Raw genomic sequence first — 24,871 nt, forward strand, 5'->3', positions numbered from 1 at the left:
TTGTCGGCGATGCATTCAGAGTCACGACTACAGAGTCGTTGTGATCCTCCCAAAACGGACCGTAAAAAAAAAAATAACTGGACACGGTCTAAAGAATAGAAGGTCTAGACCGTTCGAGGAAAGCGAGGACGAAATATTCTGGACGCGCTCCGCTGAGACAGGGACCCGCAATCACTGTTTGAATCGGTGCCAAGTGTTGCCGCCACTCCAACCCCCTAATGGCTCCTCACGGTCCAACCACCCCGACAGCTTCTTCCTTCTTCGAGACTTCGGCCTGTCATTAATAATCGCGCGCCTTAATGGGTCGTACGGCAAGTTAGTTAAACATCCACGAATACGCTCATGGTGTATTCGAGTTAAACACTCTTCGTCAACGCTTATAATCATATGCCAAGCTTTTGCTAGAGTTATATCACGAGAGTCATTATTCGTGGTGATTTGATTGTTTAATAGAGATATAAACAAAATTACAAAGGCATATATTTTGTTTAAATAATCATTTCCAAATATATTTGCGAATAAAAAAATTAAAAACATATATAAATTTATAGAGTTTGCCGAAATTGTATTGATAATTTGTTCCTTTTAACATGAAAGAATAGATTCTCAAAATGTCCAGTTTATAACATCTCGATTTAAGTCATTAACATGCGAATGGTCTTCCTTGCTTCTACGAATTGATTTAGGAATATAGGGAATTGCATAGGAAAGACCGCTTTCAAAAAAATTGTTTTACCCTTCTTTCATTGTGCAATCTGTACTTTCCATTCGATAGATCGCAAACAAGAAATCTAGAATCATAATAACAATACGTAACGTGAAATTGCGAGATTATTGGGAATAATTCGTATTGCTACATATAATAGATCGACATCCGTTTCATCAACAATGATAGCCGTAACAGTCTTGCAATGTGAATTTTATCCCCGTTAACGACACATAACATCACAATATTACATTCATGTTATTTCATTGTCATCAGCAATATCGAATGTATCCACTTTGTTCTCCTACACTTTCGGAGATTACACATAGAAAGAGAATTTGCGTGGATGTAAGATAAAGTGCACGAACTATTAAACATGGCGTCATACTTGGGAGACTTGTGCGCGATACTTGTCCCATTTCGTGAAAAATCGACACATATGTTATCGTCAATGTGAGCCATTGGAATTACGATCGTAAGGCACCGGGAAAATGTAACATTAAAAAAAGGTGAGTAGCACAACGAGCGACACGTGCGTATACATATGACGCACAACGAACGGACTACTTATAAAGCGCCTGTTCCGCAAGAAACACACACCATGGTGCCTCCCGGTGCTGCACCGTTACGTAACGTTCTGGTAGGGCGTGTTCTCACTGATAAATTCCATAACGATCCGAGTATGCGATAATTACGATTCGTGATCGAATGATCGACTGCGGGAAACGACTCGTCGATCAAGCGCGAGCGGCCGAAAAAAGAAAACGGAATGGCGGAAAAAGTCGCATTAATTTAAGGAATTTCTGTTGGATCGATAATTTCGATAATTTGGCTTCTTAACGAAGTCCCCGCGCGATATTCGTACGCAACAATTGCGAGTTTTAAGATTCTTAACGAAGTGCGCGATCGCATCTTGCAATTAAATTTCTGGACAGCTTCCAATATCGTAAATATTGAAAGAGCTAAACACATTGTGCTTTACTATCGCGAACTTTTTGCAAAGTTGAATGATTTGGAGAATTGCGAATATTATATATTCGTGATTTTTCCATTATGTAAATATGAGATTTAAATCAAATTTCTCCAGTATCACTAAATTGAAAGAAAGTTGTTTGTTCTTGTACCTGACCTAATTTAAGATCAAAGGACGTCGATCTGCCGAATATTACGTTACAGTTGCGGTCAAGACGAGATGATGAAATGTGGTACAGCATGTCCAATATAAATGCCGTATGTATGACCAATTTCTCTTGGAGAAAACCCAAATAATTTAACGTATATATCAACAAGATATTAAATATTCAATCATTGACGCTTTTATAACATGAAATTATATAATGTCGAGAAATCAAAATTTAAACATCATGTGTATAATTCTTAGATATTTGAGGTTTTATCTAGAGGACTTTGATCAATGATTAAGTATGATTATCGATTTCATAAATGCAAGATATTTAGAAATAAGTTCTCTCTACCCGGCAAACGAATTCTATCGTAAATCTAAGATTTCATATACGCTCGCTCATTAAATTGCGTCAGCTCATTATTAAATAAAAGCAAAGTTTTCGGTAGCCGTTTAACGTGAGTAAGCACGCGTGACAGTCGTGCATTCTGTGGCTGACCCACAAAGCCGGACTTTCAAGTATCTCCAGTAAAATAATTTCAATAATTCCAGTTGATAGGTTAATTTATTCCTAGTCCGTTTAAATTCATTGCTACAATCTGGTTATTTTCGTAATGCTAATCTATCAATTATGTAATTATGTGGCGCAAATAACGTACGCTATTTTTGTTGCAGATAAATATTTTGGAGGGAAAAGATAATTAAAATAGTAACCTTCAATATTTTGTGAAATTTATTTGTTCTAAATCATCAGATGCTATTTTTTAAATATTTTTAAATATTCGTGCTGACATAGACATGTGGAATTTAGCTTCTCAAAGACGTTTTATCGAGCGAATTCGTATTTAGCATAGAAATATCCTAGACGATAATTTCTAAGTAAGATTAATGTAATTAATCGGATGAGCGAAAAATTACGTGAAAAAGTGGCGATATGAAAGAACGCTATTTCAGAAAGAAATCTAAACTTCACGTTAGGAATTGTATATGCGCATGCTTACGGAATACGTCATCATGTAACGAGCAACATTATCTCTCTTCAAAAATATTCCTAGTGAAATATATGACATTTTCCTTTTTCTTTCAATCCTTTTATGTGACGATAATCGCTGTCCACATATCATTCAGCGCAATTTATAAAGCCACGAGTAAATTTATTTGTTAAGTGAATCTGGCAAATAACGCAGCCTGGAAATTTATTCGTACGTCTTTTACATATCCCGTTTAATCTTATGGTCATATGATAAATTGGCCGTCCGCTTAATTTATTCGGCGCGTAATTTTTGATTAATTCGTCTTCATCTTTTCTAACTTATAATGTCTCTAACATAAATGTTTCTTTTTAAACAGCAGAAAGGTATAAAAATTCAAATCTTTTACTTTACGATTCCAAAAATTTCGTTCCACATAGTATTCCATGAATAATGCAGGTAAATATTACGTGAATATAATGCGAATGGAAATGATTGCGATTTTATTTAATAAAATTAAATTGGATGTAGTGAATTCTTTTCTTACAAAACAAAAACTATTTGTATAATTTTCGTTCAATCCGAAATGGATGGCAATCGAATGAATCGACTTGCTTATTCACGAGATTCTATTGATCACGCGCGCTCTTTGTTGGCGTATTCTTACATTGTCCCCTTCCTCCCCCCCCCCCCCCCTCCTCCCCCGTTACATTGTGTGTACTCTATCTTTATTACATTTACCTTTACCCTTAACCGTAATGGGATAACGAGTTTATTGCCGAGCGGCAGATCGATTCGATTGCCGCACACCGCGATAATGCACGTTGCCGGCACGGTGTATGGCTTATTAGACGTTTTTATCATCTCGCGCGCGCTGACTTTCACGTTTCATGCAGAAAAATAATTATTTCGCTATCGCACGGCCGCGCACTGTTTCCTACACGGTGCCCCGTATCTCGGCCGTGCCGTCGAGTCCTGCCGGGTCGTTCGTTTTCTGCCCGATAACTCTTCCCTCCCCGCCTTTTCCGCACCGCCCCTTCGCGCCGTGGCGCGGAGAGAAGAGAACGCGCTAAACACCTGTGTTCACACCGCGGCGATGCTCGATGCTTCCTAAGTGGATGTATCGACCTACCTCGAGAAAAGAGCGAGAGACCAGAGTCTCTCTGCGAGTCCCCCCCCCCCCCTCCCCGAGCGCTAACCTGAGCGTTTATTAGCGCCGGAACTTAAATATGAACAGGCGGTCTGTACCTTGTTTGACTATGAATTGCCGGTTGTCAATGATAATGATTAGGAAGTACTTCGTATTCGGAGCACACGCATGCTTACCACTTACAGAATCTCATTCGATGATTTCAATTGTTTTGCGCAATTTTGCGCAGTTTTGCAGAATTTCAAAGCGAGGCGAAATCTCTCTGTGAAAAATTTTGCAGATTGATTATTGATCAAAATCTACCTGTTTTAAGGGGGAAAAAAAAAAAAAAAAAAAAAAAAAAAAACGAATCTGTTATGACGTCAAAAATATTTGTTCTCCCGTAACAAATAGATGAACTTTGTGCCACCGAACGCACACGACGGCGCAGCCGTTAACCATTTGATGGATCCCGCGATTTTGATTGATTCTGCTGATTCTCTTTAAACCTTCTCATTTTCTCGCGATGAGACGCCCGTAGTTAGCCGAATTCCCCGAATAATCGTACGCGATTCGGCGATGAGAATAGTCTTGCCGGCACGGGAACGCCGACGACGGAAGCACCGTTAAACGACGGCACTATTATTGGAGCGCGGGTGGAATTACGTTACGCCTGTCTTTTATTAGCCGACGGTCGCAGCCTCGCCTTTGCCGCTTCTTCCTACTTCAGTCCGCCGCGAGGCGAAACTCCTGCGGGATGACTAAGGTCTGCTCGCCCTCCTCTTTGGCACCTCTCCAGGACTACTCTCCGCCGAGAGATAGATCTTACCCATGATTCTCTCCCTCTTTCCCTCTCTTTCTCTTTGGGTTTCTCTCTCTCTCTCTCTCTCTCTCTCTCTCTCTCTCTCTTTCCAGTCTTGGCACAACCTTGGCCAGGTACTCCTGTCATTGCCACTTGGAGTGGACTATCTCGACGAAGATCTTTTTCAGTGGAATACTTTATGAGAGACGAAATACCAGATTTCGTTCGTCTATGAACTTCTTACACAGTGCAAGATGGTACGTTCTTGACACAATTCTCTCTCTCACGTTTGGGATCGATGTAGTATTTTAGTCTTGGGAGAGATATTCGACTTTATTGTGCTTATTAGTTGACTTTTTTGTTTCTTCATAAAACTCTAAAACGCAAAATTGCACATGTTTCTTAATTATATATCTAAAATCTATATATCTATATATCTAAAAAATGTCATTCTTTATCGGGAACTTTCAAGGCAATTGATGCGTTCATCGTAATAGGAGTTTTTGATCGTGCTTTAACGTAGATCATAAGAGATTTTCATCGCCGCTAAGATAATCTGCATCGTGTAATTATCGATAACTGGAACGTTGGTTGTAATAAAGTGCAAGGTGCTTGAGAACCGTACTTTTCTCTTAGTGCTGCAAATGTTAACCGCTACAAATCATAGATGGAAGAAACGATGCTAATTTTATTATGTATTGTTTCAATTTTCACGAGAGGCAAATCACTAAGATATTGATTTGTTGAACTTTTTTCCATTAGAAATTATAAATATACGAGTATTTAACCCATTATTAACTAATATAAATATTAAATATAAGCATTGCAGGGAAAAGTAAAAATTCAAGTTTTGTAAAATGAAACTTTATTTAATAGCAATTTTTTTTCCACAGAAGTTCATATATATTATGATAATTACGATAAAAATAAGATATTAAATAAATTTAAAACCACTTAGACTTAGAGGTAAAAATTCTTGGAATAGGAAATTATATGATAAAATTATATTTTTTGATGCTACCGAATATACACAATTGTATAAAAAATTTAATTTCTCTTCCCTTGTTATCGAATCATATAACTTTGAAATTTAAAAGATTAAGTGCAATAAAACTTAGCACCATTTGTTACAAACAATTGGTATTAAAATTTCTCAATTATGTCTCCTTTAATGCTCCCATCAAATTTTCAATTAATTGTGTTAAAATTTAATTATCGAAGCGTGAAGAGGGAAATCACCACAGTAGTAGGAATAACAGTATCACGTACCACGTGTATATCGTAGCCTTCGCGCAGATACCCCGTGGCTGGCCTGGACAGGATTTATGGCGACGGCTCGACTCGCCTGCGAACGAAAATGCGAGTGGAAAGTGGCCTTTTGCCGCGCGGCACGGCTCGTAAAATTCTAATCTCGCATTATCTCTGCCGGCGTACGTTCTCCTTGCATATTTCGCGTTAACCGCATTATACCTCGCACGGCGGCGAGCACGATGTGGTGGCGGCTCGAGAAATCTAACGTAGGGGAAAGTACGGGACATAACGAATCGCGCGCCGGGTGAACCGTGCGGAGTCGTTCGCAACGCGCGCGCGCCCGCTTGTCGGCACCGGCTTGCTCGGTATCGCCAAGATTTACGCTGACCCCATTCCGCCGTCCTAAATACGTTGTGCAAAGTAACACTCGCGAAGCGCTAGGCCGCTCTAGACGCTCTAGACGCGCTAGACATGGATTGGGAATCGCGACGAGCGACGAGCGACGAGCGACGAGCGCGAACGAGTGGAACGAAGCCAGCTCGATCGACTCGAGAGAGTCGTTGTCGGTGATGAATAAAATAAAGAATGGATATTCGACGACCTCACCGCGTGCGTTATTCGACGGCACGCGAGTGTCCCGCTCTCGGTGGCACATTGGATATTGCTTCGGCGATACGACTTCGACTCTTCGATAAATAGTGATAACGTTGGAATTGCATCGATTGATTTTATTCTGGTTTTATTCTGTCGCTCTCTCTCAGATACGTCAAACGTCGTGAAATTTGAATTATGATATTCCTTCGTCTATTTTTAGATAATTGGATTATCTCCTCTTGTTCACCTACCTTGTAATGATTTTATAGGTAGAAGCGCCTTATAAGTATAGGCGCCAGAATGTATCGACGCGAGAATTAATTACATTAGCTCGCATCGCGTTTCACAGATTGGCAGTTTTCACTTGAAGTAACAAAGTAACCATCGAGGTGTGGAATCGCGTGTCGTGGGAGTGACGCGCTACGAGGTGTCTTTAAATTGACTCGTCCCGGGAGAAAGTCGCCTTTTTCATTTGCCGCTCGCCGTCTTTTCCAATTCCCGTCGATTACGCGCCACTGAGAATTGCACAATTGGTATCGGATGATTTGCGGCCCCGGAGAAAAGAGGAAGGCGCAAGAAACGGCGAATCGAAGCTGCGATGCGGATCGGAATCGGAACGGGATCGTCCGATAAATTCTCCTTTTTTCTTCCCGAGTTCTTCCCGCCGGACGTATCTCTTGGACGAACATCTTTGTATCTTTACGTCGACATGTTGCAGATTAGCAGACTAGATATGCAGGTTTAACAGGTTTATCTTGGGATTAAATAGCATATTCGCTATTCGTATTAATGTCTCAATGTATGTCAATCTGGAAATCCAGCTAAGTATTTAAGAAATGTGCCCAACAGTTGTGTTTGATATTTTATTTTTCGACGATGTGAAATTCGGACTACGCCAGACGGATCTTGACAAGATTGCAAACGTGTATCGCGATACCGATATCTATGTTCGATGTTTCACAATGAACTAAAACCCTTTGGGGATTATTTAATGACCTCGTCAAATGTCTATTTTTATTCGATCGAACAGCATCACATTCGTTAGATTAGTCTGAATTTGCGTCAATAATACGGCCGATGAACCGATGAAGCTTTTGCGTTCCTGTTTAGCATTGCACTCGGAATTTCGTATTTGACGAGAATATCTTCGAGCGTCATCGGGGCGTTCCGCACGATCGACAGGACGATTCCGAAGATCTGCTCCGTAGCTTTTCGCTTCAATGACTCTCGAGAGTATAGCTGTGCTGAATAATGGAATTGAAAACTGCAGTGTCAGTGTGAGAGACTCGACACACGAAAATAGTTTATATAATTAAAATGATATTGCTTAGGAAAGTATCGAGTAGACCTTTTAGCTTTTAAAGGCAACTACAAAAGATAATGAATCAAATCTGTAATCAAATTTAGTGTTTTTATTTTAAAATTTAATTTTCAAATAGAAATTTTCATTTGAAACACCTGCTTTAATTATAGTTATTTTAGAATTTTAATTAATAAAAAATAAAATACTTGAATAATTCATATGTGTAAGCTCTTAGTTAATTAAATAACTAATCAAATAATTTAATTGACGTTTGGAACCCAGAAAGGTTGTATGCATATTAATAGAGGACTGTCTCTTTTAATTAATGGAAACTATCTCTGTTTCAAATTTATTAATTATTTTATATGATAATTTTATATATCGCGATATATTTAGTACACTGTTTTTGCAAGAAGCAATATTGTTTTTGCGTGAAAAATATCAGCGGTTATTCAATGGTTTCAAGATACACACATACGCCGTAGATTACACGACATATCATTTTATTATGTAATGAAAGAGCATCGCGAGTCGCTATCTTGTTAATTATCGTAAAGTACATCCGCTGCACGTCAGAGAATATTTACGACTCGTCAAACTCTGATGATACAAAAAGTCGTCGTACCGTGTCGTAATGTCGATTAGCACGAAAGAATCGCACGTTTGCGCTCTTTGAAGAAGTTACGACGACATCATTTTACAAGCTACGCCATTAGACGTGATATGGCCCGTGACTGATAAGTAGGTGGGTGGTGTGCTTTGACTCAATAATCACGATGGCTCGATGAAAGCGTCAGATTAATTATTGATACTGCGCCGGATGTTTAGGCGTTCGATTGTGAACCGACGCGTTCGCTCTGTGTAAATTCCGAGAATAGGATTAGCGTACGTTTCAGATTCGCCCAGCCGGCAGGTTTTGGTGACTCGCGCAATCCACATTTGAGACTCGTAATCGGCGAAACGATATTTTTGTCGTATTTTATCGCGTTCCTCGGTGACGTAACTTCCATTCGCTTGCGAACCGGAGATGTATTATTATATATATTCTTGACTCTATCAGCGTTGAGTATTTCGAAAAAAAAAAAATTCCGAGTCTCCGTTTCCTCAACGACGGCAGATTCCCGGCGAACGATCGGATTTCGCCTGCCGGCCCGTCAGGAACGCGTGACATGTGAAATGCGACATTGCGCTTGCATAACTTCGAATATACGTTCCGCGTTTCCATACCACGTCGCGAGAGAGGACGACGAGTCCCGGAAACAATTCACGTGTAACTTTTTAACACGCTTTACTTCAACTCCTTCCATTTAAATTCTTTAGCATATCTGCGTACTAATGCCAAGTGTACGATATGCAAACGGTGGAGATGGAAGTAGCGAGGTGGCTGGAAAACTTTAAATTATCTTATCGTGGAACTTCTGCAGAAATCCTGCGAGAAGATTTTTAATGTTGCTATTCCTTCATGATTTTAAACTATAGTTATTTATACGTATAATCGTATATTTCGTACAATGTCTTTATGTTTTTAAGAATTTTAAGAATTTTTAAGAATCCTCTCCTTTCTTGCGAAAAATTCTTGATATGATTTTATAAAAAGAAAAAAAAGATTACACAGAAAAATTGTGAAACATGTTTAAAACTTTTCGATAAAAATTGTTACACTCATCAAGAGGATGTTTTTGAGAATAAACGTTTTAAATTTATTTAATTAAATTATTTTTTTACAAATCACAGTAGTCTATCTTTTTAATAAAATCACATTCAACGTGATTGAGCATGCATTGATTGAACATCAGACATGAGCCTGATCACAAAGGTTTTCTGATATTAAAATTATAAATAATTTTTTAAAATATTTTTTTAATAATTATAAAATATCCATTTTTAGCGATGTTAAGATGATTAATCTAATTATGAATATTTATATTTTGCTTATCTAATGATTCGAATTGGTCCATTACACAATCTGAAATTCTATGAAATGACATATGAATGACATATTGCATGTCTTCGTTCTGTAGCTTAAGCTAGGCCAATAAATTAATAAAATTTCGCTCGATTGCCAGAGACGTTCGATCGTTTACTTCATCCGCGGCGCCGTTTCCTCCAAGAAAACGATGCACCGTCGTGCGTCTAATTTTCATTTTTTTTTTCCTCCCTTTGTCCTCACCTTCCGTCGGACCTCGCTTAGAAGGAGGCACTGACGATTGTCACGGAAATAGAAAGCGACACTCAGACCCGACGTCGTCGACAAATTCGCCCGTGTTGAACCCCGCCTTTAGAGCCTTCCTCTCCCGGGAGGAGGATCCGCGTGTCGCGAGATCCATTTACTCGATGACGACCCAGTCACGGAATTAGGCGACCTCCCGCTGTCGATCGAGGAAGCCGGGATGATCGTTAATTCTGGAGACAGCTCTCTGGTCAGGCTTATAGAGACTTTTGTTTTCATCATCGGCGTATGTCAACGTCGTATATATATTTATACACGCGCGACGACACTCGTCAGATATGCTCTGTGTCACGTGTACATTCTCATTCAGTCTTTTTCGCTCCTTTCGCAAACAAATTGCTGCAGCTTCAACGAAGAATCAATCCCGCGGCGTGTTATATTTGCGCAAACAGTCGTATTTCTGTTACAATCACATGCACGGTGAGTAATAACTCACGACTGCATCTCGTAATTAGTTTGTATTGCAAATGCGAGACTTCGGTGTTTATCGGTTATTTGAAAACACGACGGATTCCTGAAGATTTAACGCGTATTAAGCAGTGCTCGTTGCTAATTTTATCCTGGATTTTATTTTAGCGTTCGGATAAGGATCACGATGGTGCGTAATACGCCGTGTAATTAACGAGCACGAGACGACGCGCGCTAATTACCAAGTACCATTCCAGTCTCTCCAATCGCTTGATGAACGAGCTTTTAATAATCCGGTTCGCGCTTTCACGAGGGAGGCGACCGCTCGCGATCTTTCTCTTTAAATTGCGGAATGTTTTCGTGCGGTCACTTGTCGCTCAACATAAATCTTCGAGACACGAGTTCGATCACCTTAGGCATCCGGCCGAGAGACATCGAGACGCTCGCTAATTACGAAAAATTCCTCTTTCCCAGCGATGAAAGTATCTTGAATATTGCAAACTTTGGTATTGTCGAGCGCGTAAAATAAACGCACGATTTCGCGAGTGACAAATTCACGAAGCACAATGAAAACTCTATCTTCAATAGTGTATTGTATAATAACACACGGACAATATCTATCTTTATTGTTTATGTATATATTTCTCTTTTATTATATAATTTTCATAATTTGTTTATATTTTTACGTTTATCAATGATAGTGAATGTATTTTTAATTTAATTACATAATATTCTTTTATGTTGGTAAATTATTTTCATATGATACATGATTAATTGTTGCATGTTACTAGTTTATTGCCGTTAATAAAATTTAATATCTAGTGATATGAATCAATGATAAGAATATTAAGTAATATTAGTTTTCACATTGATTAGTTCGTTATAACACGAAATGTAATTCTTCTTTTTACGAGACTTTAAGAGGCATTATTTCTCGGAAGTGCCACACTCAAAGAGGATTCAAATTTAAATGGAATTATATAAAAAGAAATCTAAAATCAAGAAAAATATTCTCATATATAAGCAAGAATATTATAACCTTCCTAAAAATTTTATTCTTAATTTGTATTGATTAAATTTTATTGATGCAAGTATTATTTTTGCTCAAGATAAAAAATTTAAGATAAAAAACTTTTTACATGAAGATTATAATATTCTTTTATATGAGAATATATCATCTATATCATCAATACTAAAATTTTTCTTAGAAAATTATATAATATTTTTGCTTATACAATATATAGTCTTGATTTAAAACTAATTTTTTTTCTGTTTATACATGTCTTTACATTATTATAGAAAAGATAAGTTAAAATGGATGTAAAATTCTGCGAAAGATTGGTTGAAGGTCTTTTCTTAATCTGTTGCAGATCTTTGGAGATCTTCCACCAACACGGGAAAACGCATTCCGAGCTTTTAAAAGTCCAGCGTACCGCCGGTGGCTGCGGATTAGGGGGACCCTTGAGATACCCGAACTCTATTATCCTATGGCTTCGCTGCAATAAGGTACGTTCCACATACGTGGTCACGTTCTTTCGATAGATTAGCCTTCGATATGTGAACGATCGATATCACCCTACTACTGTCACAGACAGATCATATGATGTATTACCAAAATAACAACGGAACTATTCCCTCTGTTTGAGCTCGCCGTCGCGTTTCCCGGACCATTACTTCTTGCAATTTGTCTCTGTCAGTATATTTTATTGCTTTTCGATTCGATTTTCCTTTGAATGCGAATCTCATGATGGGCGTTTAAACGAAATAGCCGTAGAAATTAGTAGATAGAAAAAGAGAGATCGACATGTCCTGAATTTCACGAAATGATTATTTAAGATGATATAAAGATCTAGACGCACTATTTTCTTTACGACATCGTAAAATAGATTATAATAAATTAAATTTATTTTAGATTGCGATTTTAAACTTCTCTTACGTAAATTCTTATCAAGCATTCTTATCAAGCATTCGTTTTCCGTTTAAGTGTCACGGCGAGTGTTTTAATACATCTTTCATTATATCTTTCAAAATGTCTTATCTTTTTTATGAGAATGTTATCATTGATTTTTATAATAGAAACTGTAAAATCGTGTCATATACATAAACTTTCAAGCAAGCATACAATTCTTTTCGTAATCGTATCTTCAAATTTTGTTCTATCTTCAAATATAGAGATATTATCTTCGTGATAAAGAATCTCTCTACTGTTTGTAAAAATTTTAAAAAATTTACGTATCGAATTTTTTATTTTTAAATATGACAAAAATAAGAGTAAAACGAATTGGATAAAATACAATCCGGTTTGAATCGCTGATTTAAACAAAAGAAAAAAAAAACGTTTATGTAATCACTGTGACCATAAAGTGCTATCGTGTCGTGCGTAGTTACAGTTTATTGTACTCGGTATACCCCGGGGGGAACTTCGTTTTATCGAAGTCTCAGAAGCATAATGCGCTAATCGGCAGCGTTCATATTCAGCGCGTCGTGATAAATGTTTCATTTTACGAGCGCGATAGAAAAATCCGAAGGACAGAAATTATTGCCGCTCACCCGGCGGAAGAAACGCGCGGGAGCGTCACATAAGCGAAGCGTTAATTATCGGTGATTACGCCCATTTTATCCGACTTGTCGCCATAACGTAATTCTCGAGATCCTTCGAGTTAATTCAGGACGAAACCGGCGAGACCGGCCCGTCCGTTTTTGACTCTGGATCTCAACTGAGAAGTAACTGTATCACGTTCTCAGTAGTGCGCCGCTCGTTTCCCTTGATAAACGATAAAGTTTATCGCCTTCGAACGCGGCCCGGTCTCGTTTATCGTCGCCTCCGATAGGTCGGGATAATCGATGGTGCCGCTTTCAGCACCGCAGACACTCCGTTCCGCCTACTCTCTCGAAAGAAATCGCTATCCAAGGCTTCCCGTGACAGAGATCACTGAAAATATTACTCGGCTAAGCTTTTGAAGAAAAAGATGTTAAGTTAAAAATAAAATGAGAATTCCTGTCAGTAACGAGGATTATTTATAACGTGGTAGTAGCAAATATAAAGATAAAAAGAGATAGGAAATAAGAATTGTATGTAGAAAGTAGACAGATTATATATAGGAAACGTTGCTATCAGTTATAATTTCATGCGACACATCTTTTTATCGCGCCTTATTTATTTGTTTTAATCAGCTTATGATCTCAGAAATTGCAGTCTTGTCAGAGTCTTGTCACCGTTTCGCAATGAAATATTAAATCATGCGTGCTTTGAGTGAATGACATTTTAAGAAAATGCAGGCTAATTACGAGGCGATGTGTGTTGATTGCACTTGTCAATTTGTCAGATCTAATGTGTAATCGTCGACGTATTTGGATAAAAATGAATAGAAACTTCGATTCTAGGCTACAGTGTTACTTCATCGGAAATGTTTACTGAAGTATGGCTTAGAATTGGCAGAGCGGAAGTGTCGATCGACAGCTACTGTCACGAGAACTATCATTTCTCCACTAACACTTTCCGCGTTATTAATTTATCCGCGGTTCTGCTACGCTGACTCGCTCGTGAATTGGAAAGCAAATTAAGAAATACTTTCTGACAATAAATACCAGTCTCGGAGAGAATTGGCTGCAATTATGCGAGATATCTTATTTTGACAGTTACTAGACCGGCTATTTTGATAGAAATATATATATTTACACACACACACACACACACACACACACACACACACACACACACACACACACACACACACACACACTCCATAAAAAAAAAACATAATATAAATATAAACGAAAGCGATGTGCGATATACAACAAGACTTTTATCGATTAGTACTTTCTCCGATTAATTAGAAATTTCCCAAAACTACTCTTGGATTATGTAATAAAAAAATGCTCACGCGATTGCACATTTCTTCCTCTCAAATTTTATTCTGCCACGTAAGTTAAAAGGCGCGAGATACTTTTCGATGTATGTATGCCACGTCGTTTCGCAGTTAAACTATCGGACTCGCGAGGATTTGCAAGACACGTTTAATTACTCCAACTGAATCGATTAACCTTCGTCTGACGTTCGAGCGAGGCATACTTGCCGTTGTAAAAGTAAAAGCACCGCGTTAGCCGGTGTATGTTAATACGCGGCGATATCAAAAATCGCAAAGCCGTCTGACACAAATACCACGCTCGAAACCGCCGTATCCTAGATACCGCGAAACGATCGGTGTCCAGCATGCGATTTCGAAATCGGAAGTCGATCCCTCGGCAACCTTGCCTGTGTACCGGTGCCCGCTCAACGGCCGTTTGAGAATTTCTTTAGCCTTACATTACCGCAAATCTGTGGTCTAAGACTTTCCCCGAGAGCGGCGGCGTTAAGTAACGGCGCGTTCTCGAGTAAGGTCCCGTTCACACCATATTTCTCAACCAAGTGGACTACGTCCGTATTGTAATGTGCTTGGGAATGAATGGAGTTGTGCTTCATTTCGCATGAGGTAGTACACTCTGGTCAGGTTTAACGCAATTTTCATTATGCTTCTGTCATGCGTGGACGGTAGATAATAACGATAGATCTCTACGTTTGATAAAAATAATATATATAAGATTGATTTTATTCAGCGATCGTTTGATTTTTGTCTTAACTCTGATACGATTTTCGAGTCTTTTTTGACCCACTGCATTCTCAATATATATTGTTTTTTTTTTTTTTTTTTTTTTTTTTTTATAATAAAAAATACAGAAACGTATTTCTATATTTGCTCAGTCCTTCGATTATATTATAAAGTTAAAAATACAAATTTCACGTATTTAGATTATCTTTTACCCCAAAATGTTACATGTATAATTAAATCGAAGACTGTAATAAACGGGTTAATTAATAAAGAAAATTCCTGCTAATTGGAAGCAACTAACAGATAGTGAAGTGAAATTATTAATAAATAATCACTGCTATCATGTGCTCGGAATTATTATCGGCAATCTTACTCCTACGCTAACGAGAATGCTTTCATCAAGAAAGAAAAGAATGAAGTAGGTAGTGTGAGAAAGGCTTAATGTGGCTCATACGTCATCATTTCGTGCATGGATCACTGACTGCGTTTCGCGAGCAGCCGCACTGGAATGCCAGATTTTTCTATGGTGCAAATACCCCCCTCCTAGCTACCTTTCCATCGATCCTTTGCAACTACTTGCACACATGCAAGTACATACAGAACGCATACAGCATCGCGCGGACGAACTTCCGCCCCTTCTCCATTGGGCGCTGGAGAGTGAGAGGCGATACGATTTGCTTTTCCCGTTATCGGCTGCAACCGCCACCTTTGATAGAGTGGATCGATTAAGTTCTCTCGCGTGATCGAGAATCTTGGTGCCCAGGCTGGTTACAGAGTTACGAAAGAATCTTTCCGATTCCAAACGATAACTAAAGATTCTAAAAAAAGATATGCATATAAAGTGAACAGAATGAAAATATGAGTGAGACAGTGAAAAATGAAATATAAATGAGATATAAATACGGGATAGCGGGAGAGACCGTGGTTAAGAAACCGTGTCATAATAAATTCAGAGAATCGATATTATTTCGTGGTCAATTTTCTTATGTCGAAATCGTTAGAAGTCGTATGTAATCGTTGACAGCGTCGAAACATTTTACGGACTCCTTATATACTCGATATATTATATATCTACGATCACATATAAATAGAGTAATACGAAAATTATCAGTGGCTTGAATCGGTTATAATCTAGGAAACCGTAATGGCAGTCATGTCACTCGGTCATTAAGTAACGTCCCGATTTCCGTCATTGCGCTTCTATTATTAATAAATGTCACGTGTCTTATTTCACTTCCGCGATAAACCTCCGTTCACGGGAGCGATCTCGATAGATCGTTTTGCGGGGAAATGGGTCGAGTTAAAATAAAAATATGAGCAATTTCGCCCACGCGACGAACGTTGTTGAGAGCGGAGCGAAATTTATGAACACCAACGAAGAAATTGTCACGTGCCATCTCTCCCGTTATATTTACATATAGCTAGATCGTTGATCAAGGTCTACATCTGTCAATACGATCGCGATAGTAATATAACATTGACAATAGTGTTCATTTGTATATGTATATAGATCACATAAAAAAATTTACAGTTATATCGGAGTAAGAAATTAAGAAATAAATCAAATTAAAAAATTATAGTTTTATTAATAAAAATAATATTTAATTAAGCAATATTAATTGACAATTCGTGAGTTATTTATCTGAGAAAAGAATAATTTTTTTTAAATATAACATTGCATTATATTATTATTAATTTAGCAGATTAATTTTGTTTTTTTATACAATATTTATTTATATATTATTATAATTATGTACTATAATTATGGCAAATGCAATTGATTTAAATGCTTCGCTAATAAACATCACAAACATGTCATGCAAAATATCATGAGAAATCTTACATTTCTTAACGTTTGTATTCTGTTACGAGCATTTTGTCGTACCATTTCTTTTTCTGTCGAGATATCCGAGCGCGTTTCGTCTTGGAAACGAGAATTTCCTGCTCGTGAAAAGCAAGAAGAGAGGCACAGGGAGCCGAAAATTCTCGAGGAACGAGTCACCAACGCGAAAGAAAGACAGACGGAAGTGGACGTGGCGACTAATTTGTGGAACAGATACTAATTATTATGATGAGGCATAAACGCGTTTAAGTGCATACGCATTCGCGACTCGGTGCTCAGCTCTCCATCTTCCGCGCGACGTTCTAAGGTTGCCGGATGCACGCGTCTAGTTGGCAGTTCGTTAAAATTGAAAAAGAATTTTTCAGCAGTGTAAATAAAAAAATATGCGATTACGATGCGGCCGCGTAGATCGGTTTTCCTGTCATCCGCCGCGATTAATGCTGTCATGATGGAGTCTCCATTCAGACCGAAACGATTCAAAAGGATACAGGCCTGGCGCGCAGTCATTAACGTAGCAATTTCGTTTTACAAGTCATTAAGACTAACGAGCCCGTTCGGTGATTTTTCGTCGAGAAACGACGCCTGCGATACTCGCCTGCGAGATGCCGCATTTCGTCCGCATTGCGGATGCGAAAGCGCGGATTCATGAAAAATCCCGGTGACGACAAGCACGCCCTACGATCGCTCGGGCCACGTTAAATTCTGCCAACTGCCGAGACGAGGCTATCGCGAAAATTGCCCCGGGAAAGTCGTTGGCGGTTGGTATATCGCCGTGAGCGGAATTTGTACGAAGCGATTTTTCTAATCATCAAGATGAATCAGTTGGCTCGAAAAAATCTCTTGGAGCCGTCCAGTATTAATTATTATGTGTATTAAAATGTGTGCAAATATGTGTGCAGGTATATTTAAGAATTTAGCATTTAGCATTTATAAATAATGCATTTAGCATTTATAAATAAATCATAACTATTTTTGATCGAAAACTTCTTTGAAAATTATCTAGGCAAATTTATGTTCGTCATTTCAATATTTTTTTAGATGCAATTTTAGCATAATTTAATGCAAGCGTGCACAAAGATATTTGTCTCGATTTAATATTACTCTTCGTTATTTTAATTTTAATCGGTTTATGCTTATTCTTGCATCGTTCATATTAATTGCTGCTATTTCAGTGGCAGAAAAATATGTTTATCACGAGAAACGTAAACATATTAAAAAAATTCAAAGCGAGCAGCAGTTAAAAAAAAATGCTATTATCAGCTGTTAAAAACGATTAAATCGTTCTTATGTTATATTTTTATTTGCGATATCTCTACTTCTCGATTTATTTGCGCAATCTGATTGTTTGTTTATAAAATTATTCATATTGCATATTGATGCTTTTGCATCGTTTATATATATATATATATATTTTTTTTTTTTAATTTTTCCTTTGCCCGAGAAGTTCAAGGCTATGTTTGCAATACTTCCGTTTGTCTAAACAACATCATGCACAATCTTTTTTTTAATTTTTTACATTTTAATACTATGAATATAAGATATGTTTTTACATTTAGTATTCACATTAAGGAAAAATATTCCACGGCAGAATATAAATTATTTTTTCGATGCATTTTTTATGAAATAATTCTCAATATCATTTAATTTTAATGATAATGTAAATAGTCACTTTACTTTAGTGAAAAATTAATAATAATTATTTTATTTTTGCAAAATAATATTACAATAATTTACATTATTTTTAATATATTATTTACATAATGCTTATGTTTTTTCGTCAGATTTACTAAAAATCTTAAATAATTTTGATGACAAAAATTTATTGTATTTTCACTATATTTTATATAAATTATTAATTTATAGAACTTGTGTATATTTAGTATGTTGATACTAATAGCATTTAATTTAATAATTTAACATGTATAAGTTCTGAAAATTTCTTGAATAATCGCAAAAGCTGAGTTGTGTACATTTTAAAATTCATATCGTCTTAGGTATTTCGCAAAGTATTATGGAGATGTAACTTCGTTCCCAGGTTACGTTCCAGACCCTACAAGCCGTCTTTTATGACTTATCGTCCACGCAGACGCGAGTAAATTATGCAAACTCTATGGAGAATTAAACTGTACCTTCCAGATAGGGGCATCATAAAGTAGCATGGCAATTGTACCATCACCATGTAGATCGAACATCGTTTGACGCTCGGCGTTTCTTAGATCATTATCCTTTTCTTTTAAATTGTGCGATAACAAGTTTTTTAAATAAAGCATGTTGTAGGCATCAAATATGAAATAATGAAAATATATTAAAATATATTTAATAAATTTAAATTTAAATATATATCTAAGAGACGAATTTTGCAAATAAAATCATAAACTAAGATTTAATATATGTAATACAATTATTACAATTATTACATTTTACAGTTTACGTATACAGTGTATAATATCTACACGTTGAAAAGATAAAAAATGAGTTATATCGCACCGAATATACTACGCAAACTACTTTCTTTCACGGTGACAGGTTTTCATTATTGTTGAATGAAAATCTTTGTCGATTTATGGCATTAAAGGATACGAATCAAAAAAACGCGTAATAAAACGTTTATAAAACGAGTCCAAGCGAACCTTGGAGAAAAGAATCATTTTTTTTTTTTTTTTTTGGATAATTGCTCTATCGACAGACACGATCGATGAGTGCACGAGGCGAGCGCGTACGTTGAAAAATGATACTCGAGACGACCGAAGGCGTCGTGCGCGACGAGCGTAAAATTCGTCTGACTCGAATCGGTCCGCAGCTACTTTCTACGGCCCCTTACTAGCTTCGCTAGCGGCGAGCTATCCGCCTCGGTACGTGGTCTCTCGCGTATGCGAGTGTGCGCACGCATTCCCCGGTTTCGCGTTACGCGTGTTCTGCACCGTGCACACTCGTGTGTGCCGAAGGCGCGACCCCTCGTAGTAGCGGCATGCGCGTGCACCGGCCGCGTTATTTTTATGAATGACTCGCCGGCAACGTAATCCCGCGCGTGCAACTACCGACGGCGTGCAGCCTCACCGACGCATCATCCGCGCGTCACTCCGCGCTCCGATAGAAAGTTGAATGAAACGCGCGACCTCAACCGCGTTCAGTGATTTCGTTCTCGGACTGCTACTATCTATGGAAGGATCGTCTGAAAATGGAAATGTGAGAGATCTGTGAGAGAGTCGATTCGCCTCTCGCAGAAACTTTTGCAGATCTCTTCGCTACTTTGATACATTTTTAATAACAATTAAGATAATGTGTAAATTTTTTTAAATCTTATATTTTCACGCTTTTTTTTCAACCGAATATTTTTTGTGATGTAGAGATTTATGTAGAATTATGTAAAATATAATTATTGGTCGAAATATTTTAAGTAATGTTTTTGAAGAAGATGAAGAAGATGTTTTTAAATTTGACAATTATTTAGAAGATAACGATGTTGTAAATTTGATAATTATTTATATAATTATAAAAGATTTGTTTAAAAAGTTTTATTTAAAAGATTTATTTGGTGTGTATGACAAATTGTATAAAATAAGTTGATGATAAAAATTAGATATTGTGAAATTTATCGAATGTATACTTGTTTCAAGAGAACGTTATTCCATGAAAAGATAGACGATCGATTCTCTGCGGCTATCGATAAGAGTAACTCAATCGCTCGTAATGTTTGTTGTTACAGATTATACAGACGCACGTGATAAAATCCGTTTACGTTATATCATGTTATGTAATGTAATATCTCGCATGAAACGCTTCCGGAATTTTGCCTCGATTTCCAAGGGACAGAAATATCGCGCGATAATCGCAAGATACGTATATCGATTGAGATTCTGTCTTTTACTGAGAAAAATTAATATAATACGATTTCATTCTCAATGAACAATTTAAAAGATTTCATGATAAACAACGAAATCTTTTGTATTGAAATCAAAATTAGCATTACACTTTGATGTCTGAGGATAAAAATTATCTTATAGTCATAAAAATTTGCTTGCTGCATTTCACGCAATGCGAATAAAATATCGACAACCTTTATGCGAACTGTAGAACCCGTATCAAATTATATTTTCTCAAGAAACATCATACTCAACCATATCCCGCATCCCGCCTGTATGGAAAAAGATCATTTCTCGTGTCCAGACAAGGAGAATGACTAGAAAGGCACGCTTCCTGTTATCCAGAGAACGCGCCGCGATGGGAAAAGGGTCATCGGATGGCCCTGAGTTCGGGGTCATCCGTCTCGGAGGATGTCTGGACGTTAATTAAAATGTGCCGCGCATCTGGCCGAGTGCCGTTTCTTTCTTTCATTCCTTCCCTCCCTCTCGTCTCGTCCTACCTTCCTTCCCTCCCGATCTTATCCTTCACGTTGCAATTTCTTCTTGCGCAGTTTATGCGTGCGATCGCTTGCGACTTTTAAAGTGCCCGGGGAGTGTCACTTGGACGGCAGCTGCTGGGTCGTCTATGTGCGAGGAGCCTACACCACGACCCGAGGATGTGTCGTCATTTCCTGCCACCGACAGACCGACCGACCGACCGGCCGGCCGGCCGGCTTCGAAGCACGGCGACAAACACGTAGTTTGCGTCTTCCTGTATGACACCCGATAGTCGCACTGTGCGTACCGCTCGTGTCTCGCAAAAACGAAGACGGTTCCGTCGACGTGCCGGACCTTCAAATATCGCGACGAAAAGAGAAACGGCCGAGCAACCTTGACGTGAATAACAATAGTTTACAAAATATTTTTTTTTTTCATTGTTTTGAACCAAACAAGATGCGTTTTATAGATTTTTATATGCTGAAAACGATTCCGCAAACCAAATTTTTCCAGCATGTCAGGTTTCCAAAATAAATGAAGTTTAATATACAAAAAAATGGCTTTTCTGCGATATTTGAAAATTTTTTAAAGATCGTTAATGACATCTTGAAATTTTGATTAAGAAATCATGAGAGTACTGTTTATTCTTTATAAAATGCATATTTTTATTTTGATATTTTTTTAATTATGTTAAGTTTAGTTAAGAAGAATTTGAATAGAGTTTTGCTAAGATAGTGAAATTTTTGTTGTTTTAACAAAACCTGATGTACTGGAAAAATTTGGCTTGCTCATTGTTAGCATTCAAAAATCTATAAAAAATATATTTTGTTTAAAATAACTGTAAATTAGTGTAATTAAACGTTATGACTTTACGAGGTTTGTCCGGATGAAAAATAAAATAAAAATAAAATAAGAATATGAAATATAATATACATTAAAATAAACATGAATTATTTATTAATAATTTGGCCGATGAAAAAAAAATTGTAACTATCTAGTGAAACTTTTTGAGCCGAATAATAGTAGCGTTTATAAAGTAAAGTTTATTGTTTTCAGACGCGGAAATAAGGTGTTCACTCGCGCGAGTCGGCTTAGTGTCGTCCAATATCCTTTATAGCCGACAATAAAGTGTGGGGCTGTATCCCGGTTCAATAGCAAAGAAAGGCGAAGGTCATATTCAGCAAAACGTTATTTCTTGCATTTTATGCAAGTAGCTTTTTTTCCACGTACGGCGCGTGATTATTCGTCATTCTCATGTTTTGTTCCTAGACGACTGCTTTATTGTAATTCAGACAAAGGCTAGGAAAAAGTAATGACAAAGTTGCTATTTTTATCATTGTTATCACTCCATATCAGATGTTTGATTAAAAAAAAATTATTTATTTGTATACATCATGTTATCACAAAAAAATATATGTTGATATAATCTTGATCAAAAAAGATTTATCGTCTTCAATTTGTCAGATGCGTAAATGCGACTGGTATTGTAATTGCTCAGGTTTCTTTGACTTTCGGTAATAAAATTGAAAAAAAAAGTGATACGAACGGCACAATAAGAATTGCGGGCCATAGTGCTGAATAGTTCCTCTCAGCGGGATAAGTCCTTAGGAATTTATTTCTCGCATCCACACGCCATTTCACAGACTCCGGTCGTAACTTCTGACCTTCGTGGCGCTTACGTTAGGGACCGCATTGAGTCAGAGTATTGCCAATTGGCCGTTTTTAATCCTTTCCAGGCTAGCCAGAAATTGAAGGACTCGGATCGTAAAAAGAGGGTTTGACTGTCATCAACCTCGGAATAATAAAGTCAAAAGTAACGTGACGACGTTGTATAAAAAAAATATTTTTTTTTTCATTCAATAAAACTCTCTTCATTCAAACAGCGTTTCAAAATGCTATTTGTCTTGCACGCAAAACTTTGAAGAAATGTAGGTCGTATGATAAATAAACGACTTCTTTAAAATTATGGATACTATCACTTTTCCGATGCTATACCGAGGAAGAGAGAAAATCAGAAATTTCGCTGAAAAGCGGACGATATTCAAGCATTCAAAATCGTCTTTTCATTTTGGATTATTCCAGACGTGGAGTGCATTTATAAGAGATGCATTATCGCTTTCTCTCGAATTTCCTCGTGTGACGCTTCAAAGGAATCTTATAAAACTCATTGCTTCTCGGCCGATCTCGCCCTTTGGACCAGATGAATCGAGCCTGCCTCTCTTATCGCGATTTCGAGAAAATCATCCCGGACGTCGCACCACTCGTGCCTCCAATCTATACCTCAGAATCCGGGAAGCTGTCGATAGAGAAACTCAGTTAAGCCAGTCAGCTGCGAAATCAAACTCTTCTGCGAAGAGTTATGAATACGATTCAATAGAAAGAAAACAATATCTTTTTTGTTGTAAAGATTTTCCGATTCATTGCATTACTTTTTTACGTATTTATGTGATAAAATTTTATGTAATTCGCCGCTGTTTTTCACATTTACTCTTCTTTTTGGTTAAAAAATATAATTGTTTTATATATATATATATATATATATATATATATATATATATTTAAATTGCATCTAAGTACAAAATTGATAAACAAAAAGCAAAGCATTGTGTGAAGAAAAAAAATAAAAGTATTAAATACTGTGTATATTATATATTTAAAAATGATATATTTAAATATTCCGTTGTTTGTTTAAATAAATAAATCAAATATTTTATATTTTATATTTAACGAAATGAATTTCGTATAAAATTGAGAGCATCGGGAAAATATCAAGAAATTTAAAAAAAGTTATGAGCTAGATTCTAGAGCATTCTAATGATAAATATATTGGTAATATATTGGTAATATATTACCAATATATTTATCATTAGAATGCTCTAGAATCTAGCTCATAACTTTTTTTAAATTTCTTGATATTTTCCCGATGCTCTCAATTTTATACGAAATTCATTCACTGGTTTATGAACTCAGCCGTTTCGATGATTGAAGATTTGCCATAATCGCCGAAGTGACGACATCTGAAATTTTCAACACGCGGAGCGTCTTTTAAAATTAGACAAGCCTCCCACGATGTCGGTACCGCGATGTGAATGTGCTCTTAACATCACGGGTCTACAGTTGGCGCTATTAATAAAGCAATTATAAGGGCTACGACCTATCGTCGTTATTCGGTTATGAGCTCGCTTGCTCATAAAATTTAAACGTGTCGAAGAAGAATTTAAACGACATCATAAAACTTGGATGCATCTTCGAAAATGCATCGCACATTTATTCAAATGTATTTTATCGCAATATCGGTATTTTTGTGTATTAATAATTCAGAATAATAAAATATTTTTTTAATTGAAGACTAACAATAAACTATTAATACTCTTTAATGTGGAAATTTTTTTAGCGCGGTTTTTTTCTTAAACAGATAAATTAATATAATGTAATAAAATATTTTTATCGATATATTTCTTTATATCGAAGCACTTGTTTCATACGATGTTCTTATCTTATGAAAAATATATTCATCTTTATTTTATTATTGCTAAGCCGATGAATAAAATTAACTATCTCTCATTAATATCGGCAGGTCAA

General features: G+C 37.0%; 1 protein-coding gene across 2 annotated transcripts in view; it reads left to right on the forward strand.

Moving 5' to 3' along the window:
* Window positions 1-24,871, forward strand: part of LOC105430910 (tRNA dimethylallyltransferase) — a 71,917-nt gene that overhangs the window by 26,818 nt on the left and 20,228 nt on the right. For both annotated transcript variants that reach the window (XM_011644698.3, XM_089071995.1), the window contains one exon: window positions 11,888-12,023. In XM_011644698.3, coding sequence (XP_011643000.1) covers window positions 11,888-12,023 — 136 coding nt within the window. The remainder of the gene's footprint in view (window positions 1-11,887; window positions 12,024-24,871) is intronic.

The sequence above is a fragment of the Pogonomyrmex barbatus genome, unplaced genomic scaffold (genome assembly GCF_055798465.1).
Source record: "Pogonomyrmex barbatus isolate J1 unplaced genomic scaffold, ASM5579846v1 scaffold12, whole genome shotgun sequence".
NCBI lineage: Eukaryota > Metazoa > Arthropoda > Insecta > Hymenoptera > Formicidae > Pogonomyrmex > Pogonomyrmex barbatus.